This window comes from Aulonocara stuartgranti (assembly GCF_965226115.1).
Source record: "Aulonocara stuartgranti genome assembly, chromosome: 4".
NCBI classification, from domain to species: domain Eukaryota; kingdom Metazoa; phylum Chordata; class Actinopteri; order Cichliformes; family Cichlidae; genus Aulonocara; species Aulonocara stuartgranti.
In genome coordinates this window covers 10,346,849-10,358,584 of record NC_138942.1, presented here as the reverse complement: position 1 = coordinate 10,358,584, position 11,736 = coordinate 10,346,849, and the positions used below count along the sequence as shown (strand labels likewise).

The window sequence follows — 11,736 nt, the reverse complement described above, 5'->3', positions numbered from 1 at the left end:
AAATTGTTTGTGACCCAGTACTTATTGTGACGATGGCTCTCCTGGTGTGTTGGAGGTGTGTGATGAATGAGATTCTCTAATACAGGGAGACATTTCGGTGGCATGCAATTTTAGATCCTCATATTGTGGCAACAAAGTGTACAAGTTAAGGTCTACTGAATATTCTCATCAGTAATTATAGTCTGCAGCCCATGTATAATAAATTCAGTGAATAATACGCCTAAGCAACATCCTCAGCACAATGCAAAACGCGGGATTGTTTTCTGCCTGGATTCTTTCACTCGGAAATGTGACTTCACCATCAGCGTTGTTAATTTAAAAACACTAAATATCTGTTTCCCCTCATGTATCAGGTTAAACTTTGTTTCCGTTTCTTTCTCCGTCATACACACATTCTCTCCTCTTTTGTAAATTAATGCGCCGCAAAAAACCAGCAGGGTGCAGACATGAGCTTTCTGTAAAAAATAACCTCTATCAAAATAATCTCTCTGATATTGAATTTAACAGTGAACTTTATATGGAGCAAATCACACTGCAATAAGCTCTCGCATACTCTAGTGTCGAGTTTTATCTCTCCACGAGTAGTTCTATAAAGGAATAAAGATGAGCTTTTTCCCCCCACACAACTCCCTTAGATTAGGAAATCTGACGTTTCTAGCACTACTTGTGCACGGACAGAGGAAAAGTGGGTGTACACACTAGTTGTGCTGTGTGGCTCTGTAGTGCCTCAGCTCAGATGAGCTCACCCAGCCGATGCGCACATCGTAGTATCCTACCAATGTGAGAAGGCGTAAGGACGGCGAGCAGCATCCTGTAGTCAGTGGGAAGTGTGGATGCTTTGGTACAAAGGAAACCGAGTTTCTACTACGCAAAGTAAATAAAGGGACGCGTAAAGGATTGCGCGCCAAACTGCCTCATGTTGGAAAGATTTAGTGGCTTTGTAGGTTGCCTCCACCGATGGGAATCTACTCTTTTGTGGGAGACGGGACTGGACTTCGGGTTGAGCGGTTGAAGAGAAGAAGCGTACTTTAAACACTCTGGTTTTCATTGCCTTTTTTTCTTTTTCTCTTCACAAAATGCCAGGATTTCGTCCATCATACGCTGCCCAGTTCCAGTCAGGCTGCTAATTTGGAAGGACGCCAGACCTCCTGCCTCTCATATCTGCAAGTTCAGTCCAATAAATTGTGACATTGTCTGTCAGCCTTGGAATTAGAAATCGATACTCGAGAAAAGGGACGCATTGTTTTTCCTTCGGAATTTTTACGGTCTAGTTCCAGCTATCCTTATAAATATGCGGTTTGGTTGGATTAGGGTGGTTTGGTCCAGCTTCACGCTTTTTTTAGCTGGAGCAGCGTTGATAGTGACTGATTATTGCTGTTGAATTTGTCCATGCAAGACTCGGGGTGGAAACATGTCTGACCACTTCTTTGAGAGGATCATTGCTATCAGAGATGGCATTTTGGTCCAGCACTTCGGTTTTCACCTCTAAAGTGCCCCGGAAAATCTTATTCATGTTCACCCTCTCCCTGTCTGTCACCTACTTGTTCTATAGCTTGATGAGCTGCTACAACTCGCTGCAGTTCCCTCTGCAAGAGACCTATGTGTATCAGGGGAGGCTGGTGACAGAGGAGACAACTTTTGTGACATTGAGAGAGAAACTTTATTCCACTTCCCAGGGCTTTTCTGAATTCACCGAATCCGAGAGAACAACCCCGGTATCCATCGCGAAAGAACATGCCGAGGCCGAACAAAGGACAGTGGAGTGGATTAGGACTCAGCCGTCTCCAACTAAATCGGCGGCGGCGTATCATACCACTGCGCTGGAGAGGGAGCACCAGGAATTCAGCACCACGGACAGCGAACTCAGGGTGAACTGCACCTCGGATTACGGAGAGAAGAAACTTCCCCAAGCCATTATCATCGGGGTGAAGAAAGGGGGAACCAGAGCCCTGCTGGAGGCTCTCAGGGTGCACCCGGATGTCAGAGCAGTTGGAAATGAGCCACATTTCTTTGATAGGAACTACGAAAAGGGGCTTGACTGGTACAGGTGAGTTACCTTTTCAATCACGTGCAGTTGTTTGTAGAAGGTCACGCATATATATATATATATTATATATGCAGGCGTACATGCTTTATTAGTTAATTAATTTTTCCGTGTAGAAATGACATGTATGTAGATGACCGTGTATAGATGACATGTAATCCCATTCACGGAACATAATTTCAGCCATCACGGCAAAACTTTTCCACTTGTCAATCTGCACTTTCAGCTACATTAGCTTACTTACGCTAAAATTACAAAGCAGAGCCTAAAAGGAAAAACGTCGCACTGTTATTCTCTATACCGATTTTTCATAAATACACACTGGAGACAACGGCATGCTGAAAGTGTCGGAAAAATCGAATAGAGCAGCTTTAGAGAGTGGTTTCTGTACCAGTAATACACATGATTTATGACATTTGTCTAAAACATGATGCTGTCCTTTAAAAGAATCAATTTGAATTCTTCTCCTTCTCTACTACATGGGTTAAGTGAGTTCTATGACTTTTTATCAGACAAAAACGAGACGTGGTTTTACTGTTTTTATTTGAAGCTTTCCCCGGCTTTATCATAGAGTTTATAATGAAAACATATTTAATCCCATTAAAAACCCACAATAGTATTAAAAATAGCAAAGAGTTATACATTGTTCACCTGGTGTCTGCCATATACCAGTGGATGTGCTGTCACACAGGAGGTTAAAGGTTAGACAGGGGATCATCATCATATATTTTTAAGATTTTTAAGTTATTTATATCCATCTTATACAACATTTTATTTTTATTTTTACAATTTAGCTAATTTATTTTGAAAGAGCCAATTTGGGGCTCCATTTGTCTCCCTTTATCGACCAATAAAACTGAAACACACATCACTTGTGTGTTTCAGTTTCATCACGAAAAAAAAGATTAAAGAAAGCCTATCATAAATAAACAATACATCGTTGATAAATTGTAAGAAATTTTCACATTTACATTTTGACTGTGAAAATATGTAGTTACAATTCTGTACACAGTCACAACCATGCACACAAAAGCGTTACCGGTTTTTTAAAAAAAGGGTCAGATTGTATTTTTTTGTACGTATACTGCTTATTACATAAAGATATCCCACAAATATTTAAATATATGTCAATTTATATTTTGATTTTATGAGTCAAAACATAAAACCAATAAAATGAAACCATGAATTGCTGTAGCAACTGCTTTCTTTTATTGTCCTTCCATCTACTTGACTAATAGTACCATAAAAGCTTGATTTCTTGAAACACTCTTTGTTTCCACTACAACCAGTTCTCGGTTATGTGAGAATTATTTACACAACCTTTCATGTGTGGTAGTTGACATTCACTTTGACTCCAGGTTTATTTGCCAGTGAAGAACCTGTTTATCACTAATGTGTTTATAGGAGAAAAAAAAATCAATTTAGGAGTTCATTCATGGTCAGTTGGTCATGGCTCAGTTAGGCGTTGTTTTCACATAATGATGTTTGACCAGGGGAATTTTCTAATGGAGTCAATGAGCTGATGAGAATGACACTGACTCAAAGTCCCTTCTGTTCCTCTGTAGATCTAAGTCTGTTACACTGGTGTTTGGGTTGTGGAACATCTGCTTTCATCTCACTGCGTAGACATGGGAGCTCTCAGGCTGTTCATTTATCCTGTGCTAATGCAAGCTGTTTCATTATGCTTACGGTGAAAGGCTCATTAGACAGGAGGATGACATGCTCACATAAATAATAATAAATGCACTTGTGTGTTTTAGGGCCCCTGGGCTAAATAATTCCTGAAGGGGCATTTCATTTTGAACATTCACCTCAAAATGACACAAATAAACACGCAAGAAATATTTTACGTCGATGGATAGGCTTCATCGAGAAGGGTGTGATTTTGACTTGCTTCGATGGTCAAAGTGAATAGATATATGCTTTAATCATGAGTTGAGTCACCCTTTTGTCATTGATTTAAACATTAATTCAGGCAAAGTTTGTTTGTTTCTAAACACTAAATGATGTATTATATTGCCTCTCTCTTCCCTGTCGGTAATGCTCTGGCTAATGCGCACTTAATGGAAGTGAAATTATGATCACATACTAATGTTTGCAACAGTTTGACATTGCTGTAGTTGAATGAGACCAGTAATCTCACAAAATGGAATTCATAAATTTGGGCCTGTCTCACTAACACCTGCTCTGTATTTTGACAGCTATGATAGAAGATCTATAAGGAATATATCAGTCTGACGACATCCTATAAGTACATAATGAAATGCCTGGGCTTACTTTCTGACCATGTGTTTTTCTGCCGAGGGCTGGTATAAATACAAGATAACAGAGCTTTATGGTTTTCTACACATATCCTACAAATGTTGTTAAAGTGTCTTTAGAATGAATTGCGATTGTGTTTGTGTTTTTCTTGTTTTTGTTAACTACCTATGTCATATCATGGCATTGCACAGGTACATTTTACATTTACAGATGTCTATGCATTTTGATATTTTTTCATGCAATTTTGTGAAATTAAAATACATAAAAAAAATGCCAGGATCAGGACACAGAATGCATGTCTCTAGTTTAGTTTGGAAATACTGGTAGCACTAGCTTTTTTGGTATATCATGCAAAAATGACAGATAAAATTCCAAGATTTTTCTCTGCGGTACATCTATGAATATAAGCTCTAGTAAACTCTTGCTACAGATGTTATCTTGTACACAGCCATTTTTTTCTGGTATTTCAACTGTTATACAATGTTTCTTTACAACCACTCTTACAGAATAGGGCATGTTGTAAAACAAGGTCATATGCATAATTACATGAGTCTGTTGGAGGCACAATCTTGCTAACCCTAAGTAAGTTTTGAGGTTTGGATGTTTAACTGTGGAGTTTTAGGACTACAGTAATGGTAATTTACTTGTTGGAGCATAATATTAACTTATGCCAAACACGTAACTCACTCTAGAGTATATTACATTCAACACAGCAGGTTAATGCACATGAAAACCATTATCTACTGACCAATAAACTCTGCTGGAAAGAAACATTATCATCCCAGGAAAATCTCTTGGACATCTGTGTTCTGATAACAGATATATATATATATATTAGAATCAAATTAATCTCTGATCTTACCAAAATCGTTGCTAATACATGTGTTTACATTACACCAATTGTAATTGCTTCTAACACCCAAGCATAATAAAAACGCTCCATAAAGTCAGAGTAAGCAGGTCCAGATGTTTCACAAGGTTGGTTTAAACCTTTTAATAAACTGATCCGAAGAAAAAAAATGCCCAGTGTCAATGACTGATCGTGATTACTTTCTGGCTGCATTCCTTCCGCACAGGACAGATCATGTTGTAAATGTGTGGGGACATCTGCTTCTCCACGTCCCAAAAATAGCAGCTTCCAAGCTGAACTTCTTCATTGCAGAGTTTCCTTTGAATTCAAACTCGTAAATAATTAAAGAGCTAAGAGCAATGCAATAATGGCAACTGCTGTGCTGAACAAGTGATACATATCCGTTTTCAGGGAGCTGATCAAACACATGTGAAAGAGAAAAGATGCTTAACATATTCATCACTTTTATACATGTCACACTGTTCTGCATCAGTGCATGTAAACACCAGAGCTTATTAAAGCCATATTCTGTGAAAAGAGCTGACACAACATTTTTAATTGGAATGATTTCACTCAGAATGAAATGTAAAAAAAAAACAAGGATATAACCACAGTCAAAGGGAGTCATAGGTTCTCAGCAGGAACATATTTTGTATTTTTTTTTCCTGCTGGCTTCAAGCAGTTCATAAACAAAAGTGTAAAGCCTTGTGTATCTTGCCTTGATATTAGAATTTAGTAAGCCTTTCACCGGTTTTCGTTTTTTTTTTTTAAAGTTTTTTTAGGACCCTTGTCTTGACAGAAATGGCAGGGCTAAATAAGGCCCTGCCATTTCTTACACACAATAAGAATGCATCTAGGCAATGTAGTACTTTAATTGACAGACAATAGTCAGTTGTATCCATCCTCAGTGATATATTTTGCATTTATTCATTTAGAATGAAAATAGCTTTTTTTGTAGGAAATGTAAGGAATGCACTCATATAGACAAATGTAACGGACCATCTACTTATTACAGCTACAAAGCTGTGGCCTATGGCTAAGCAGCGGAGGAACTGAATTGAATAGTTATTGATCGAGCTGCATAGACATAGTATAAAAATTGAATATAGCTACCGTGATGTCACCTGTTGATGTCTGATATCCTCTTTTTGAAGTCTTGAGATAAACACTTCTGTAATCGTGGTCAAGAAAAAGGGAGGGTCTCACAGTTGAACCATACACTTACTGGCTAATGACTTGTGATTTACATTTTGTTAGCCAATGAGCATGCCGTTTCGTAATCCTTAATCTCTGAACCATGGTTAGAGCAAATAAAACTTCCGTCCAAAATGAGTGACTGACCCTTCAAACTCCACATGAAAGTTTCTACATGGGTCTTGACAGAAAGCTAATTTCACAATGACTTCTATAGGTCCAGCTGTCTTTTTGCAGCCACAGTTATTGCCGTCAAGTGGCCGAGAAATAGAATGAATGTTTAATGCACTTCCACATTAGCTTGTATTTATTTTATACTGTCCATGGACAGCAGAGCACTGGAGACACACTGTACGCCTCAGTACTTGGCGATCCTGCTCTAAACTTTATGTCGTTTGCCATTTTGTGGCTAATTTGCATTGGTTCCTAAACACTTTCACTTTGTAATAATACCACTTACAGTTGTTGGTGGAATATCTAGGAGGGAAAATCTTCCTGGAACTGACTTGTTGCAGCAGTGGCATCTTATTACAGCCAAACTCGATTCAGTAAACATTTTAAAATGAGCCATTCTTTCACAAATGCTCATACAGGCAGACTGCATTGCTGTGTGGTTGATTTAGACACCTGTGGCACAGGGACTAAAAACACCTGAATGCTAAGATTAAGAGGTATGGCCCAAGACTTTTTTTTCCATATAGCGCATGGTTAGATTTAAAACAAAACTTGAGTTGATATTCCAAGTTGATAACCACTAGGGTTTGCTTACTCTTCATAGCTTTAGTGATGTAAGTGTTGAAGTATAGAAAATATATGTTGGTCAATCTACGTTGAAAGGGTATACATTTTTATTTAATCATTGTGTCTGATCAAACCAATAGGCTATGAATAAAAAAACACAGAAAAAACACACTACATTAACAATGTGTTACCATGAAATCATTCACTATAGTGCTATAAAAAAGTCTGTAAATTACGGTTAATTTTTTTTAAACTCTGTTTGTATGTATGGTGTACATAACCTAACCACTTAAATCTAAAATTACACATAAAAGAAAAAAACAAAATGAACTTAATGCAGTTTTCTATGCATTTTCAATCACCAATTCCAGTATTTAGATCATATGGAGAGCTAAATACCTTCTGAAATATCTATCTAGTGTCCTATAGTCTATGTTTTAGCAAAACAATATAAAATACCGTATTTATAATGTAACATATCATACTCTTAGATTGCTTAATTTGCATACAATTATAATAATTTATACTGGAGAAAAGTAACCCATGCTAAAACCTTAGCAGCTGGAGAAACTTGAGGGATCAAAATGCAAAACTAAGCTTTTTTTTTTTATAGAGAACTTGGAAGGAAAATGATAATTTCACACATTTTGTATATTTCAGAAGATTTTTAACTTTCTAAAATTGTAGCATAAGCATGCATTTCTTTTGCAAAAGATTTCTGACTGGATTTGAGGTTAAAGAAGTTTTTAGTTTTTTTCAAGACTATAAAAGTTTAGTTTCAAACCCACCACATGTGATATTCCGATTAGGTTTCCAAGTTTAGTGTAGGCCTGGTATAAACCTCCATAGACAGTCCCAGATTGGGGACTGGTGCCGCGTTCTTGTTTTTAGCACTCTTGGATAGTTTCTCCAGTGTGTTTTGAGCTTACTTGAACAAGCAATTTGCAATGTAGTGGCATCATTACTGCTCACAGAGGACTTTCATCAGCCAATTGGCACTTTTAATGCTGCCTCTATTTCTGAGGAAAGAGGATAAGCCATCACCACAAGGATTTAACTTATCTGTTCTCTTGAGCTTGAGTCAACCTGGTGCAAACGCCCATGCTGGAAAAGGAAGTGTTAGATGCTTGGTGACCAACACAGCAACTGTTGACTCCAGCTCTGCCTGTGCTCACGCATACAGTACTTCAGTGGAAAAAAAAAATATGTGCATCATAAATTGTGCTAAAGAATTTAATTGATTACCAGTCATTCATTAAGATTTGTGTCTGATGTGGGTAAACACTCAGCAGGAATTCACTTTACGCTGATTTAATGAGCACCTATTAGAGAGGTTGACTGTTTGGTATTTTCGTCACTTTTGCAAAATGTCAAACAATGGTGTTTACATTAATGTTAACTAATAGGGTTTGTGAGGAGTGAGAAGCACAGCAAGAGTCTATAAAGAAAAAAACGATGCTAAACTGCTGTCAAAAAAGCTTCAAAAATTCATGTATCAATAAACAAGGCAGAAAACTATCCATTTTTGGACTCACAAATGGTAAATGGACTAGTACTTACATAGTGCCTTTCTACTCAGTTGAGCACTCAGAGCTCTTTCTACAAAATCTGGGGTTCAATATCTTGCCCAAGGTTTTTTTGGCACGTGAACTAGAGATCAGTCCGCTGACCTTCCAATTGTTCAATGACCTCCTGTACCACCTGACCCACAGCTGTCTAATTTTTATTATGCTTCTAATTTAAAGATAGTTAAAATATTAAATTCCAAAATAGAAAAGATATATTTTTCCAAACTTTAACATCTAAGGTGCATAGAATATTAATACTAGGAGTATCTGCCTACTACACAGTGGAAAAAAAAACACAATTTTGGAACATGTCAGATTGTCCATTTCAGATTAATTCTATTTGAAAAGCATGTGTATCCAGATCAAATAATACAGCAGAGAGCACGAGGTTTCTCATCTATTGAGGCTCAGTGTAATTCTGTTCCACACTGATGAATACACTGCAAAGTCAGTAGTTAGATTACTCTTTTCACAAATCAGAATAGCTTTCTGCCTGCAAAAAAGAACATCATATGGAGCAATTATGTTGTGTATTATGTGATAAATATGTAATTAAATAATGTTAAATGTTGAAGCCAGAATGCAATTTGCAAGCAATTCCAAGATTCAAGGTAATTAAAAGTGAAATGCACACCAGTTCTGCCTGCAGACTCATATTAAATTTGTGCAGCCTATCTGTATTATGTATAAAGGTGAACATTCGATAAGAGTCTGCTGTACAGCTACATCAACAGAGTAGATTCAAGCCAAATCCTATGTGAAATTCATCAAAAATCAATATGACTCTGAAACAAAGATGCTGGGTAAATTTCAAGTAGCTCTGTCTCTGTGTGCTAGTACATGCACCTCATGAGTACATGTGCTGTGTCTACCCTCCATATGTTTGGATAACCTGTTACATATTGAGTTTTCTTTGTAACCCTGGATGTCAAATTTGTCAGAGTGACCTACTTCACAGGGTGTAGGGTTATTGCCCTACCCACTTCAAGAGTTTATCATTCATTAACAATAAAAATATATATTTAAATTTCATTCAAATTTTATCCAAATAAAGGTTGCAAATGAGAATCAAAAAAAAAAAGTTATTTATTCTTCTTAATTTCCCAATAAAAATATACACATTTCCTTCAGCTTTGTGCCAAATTTTTCCTCTGAACGTCTGTGCTCAGTCTGCAGTGGCTCTATGCCCCACCAGTGGGCTCTGCCTCACATTACTTTTTAAACAGCTAGAAATCCATTTCCTGAAAAGTATGAAGCTGTTCTATGAAATGTGTCCAAAAGTAAGACTCGCTGACCCATAAATAATAAAATAATGTAATACAACATAATTTAGATGTGAGGTACAGATAAACACAAATTGATTAAGTTGAATACTGCGATGTACAATAAAAGAATCCTCGTATATGCCAGTTAATGGTTTTCCTCACAGTCCCAGTCACAAAATCTTATCTTTCCTCATGTGGTGCTTTTTCCATTGTTATACCTCTCTGACCTGTCTTCCCCATGTGATGTTTTTGTGTAATGTATGTATGGTCGGAGGGTAAGATGGCGCCGCCATTGCGTGCAATAGGTCGGCAGCCTTAACATGAAATTTCCCACTTGTGGGACTAATAAAGGTATCTTATCTTATCTTAAAATAACTAATCAAAATGTAGAATGTATCCTTTAGTCATATGGGAAAATATTGGAAAAATGTAATTCAAAGGTTTTCTACAGGTTTTGCATTCAACTTTGAAGATAATTGCATATAAATAAAACTTGTAAATTAAAAGAAAGTTCATGAAAATTACAAATGATGACATGAGTGGATCAACAGCTCAACACAGGTCTGCATGACTGTAATGTTTAAATATATTTAACCATATGATAAACTGGTTACCGGTGAGCCAGAACCAACATTTTTCCAAGATTTGGAAGCTGTAATATGTCTGTGTTATTAAAATGACACTTTGCAATAAAAGCTAAAGAGACATACCCATAAATCTTTGGGAGATGGCCCTACCTTACCATCTCTGTGCTAAAAAATCAAATCAGCATACCTTTCAACTCTATAATTGTCCCAGCAGATGTAAGTTTTATTCCAAGAAATTTGAAAACTATTTTTGTTCACCATCACTATGCATCACATTAAAATGTACTTGCTAAGTTCCATCCTTCTAAATCCAAGATTAATGTTGTGAAGATTCATCTTTCATTCCAAATTATAATATTTTTCTGAACTTAATGTAGCTTCTGGTGCCTAAACCTAAACAAGTGAAAGTGCAAAATGAAATTCTGTCAAACAAGGTAACTAAACGACCACCACTCCAAAATCCAAATTCACACTTTGCTGCACAGGACAGGTACTTTAGCATCCTCCATTAATTGATTAATTATTTTACTTACTATGAGGTTTAAAATGAATGGGGTTTTCAACTTTTACAAACTTCTCATAAGAAATGCACTATAATCAGTGAATCCTACACAGCTACATCCCTTTACCTCATCCAAGGTCATACAATAGAGTACGTTCAGTCCTCACCTTATCTTATCAAAGGAACATATCTATTTTTTGGACTGCACTGTGAAAAAAATCATTTTTTTTAAAAAAATATTAAACTCAGTGGAAGAAGTGTCAGTGTACAATGTCTGATTTAGCTGCTGCGGCACGTCAAAGGAACAGAGTGTAACGCAGAATAGGCATTGGTGTACCTGCAACCTTTGGTCATAAGACAGGATTCGAAACAGGAGGTGTGTAATGGAGATGTGAATCCATGGCCAAGCAAAGCAGCAGAAAGTCTAAATCCCGCATTTATCCCTTGTTTAGACCTGCTTTCCCTCTCTCAGTTGCTCCTTGGGCAGCTTAGCCCCTGACTCTTGCCACCTGACTGGGAGCCCATGACTCCACTCAGTGGGGAGATGGGAAAGAGCACGGTGGGCCAGATCCCGGAGTAGGCAGGATGCCATCCATTCCAGCTGGGCATGTGTGCTGCTGCAATGCTTCCCTCTCCTACGCATTCCCAACATGGCATAATCTGCCTACGCCCGATAAGACAGTGCCAAGACTCACAAGGACGCACCTCTGAGTGCTCCAGTGC

At 37.4% G+C, this 11,736-nt stretch overlaps 1 protein-coding gene across 1 annotated transcript in view; it reads left to right on the top strand.

Moving 5' to 3' along the window:
* The first annotated feature begins 721 nt into the window (after positions 1–721).
* Positions 722–11,736, top strand: part of hs3st4 (heparan sulfate (glucosamine) 3-O-sulfotransferase 4) — an 89,412-nt gene continuing 78,397 nt past the window's right edge. Inside the window, exon 1 of the mRNA XM_082530333.1 lies at positions 722–2,047. Within this exon, the coding sequence (XP_082386459.1) occupies positions 1,452–2,047 (596 nt within the window). The 5' untranslated portion in view covers positions 722–1,451. The remainder of the gene's footprint in view (positions 2,048–11,736) is intronic.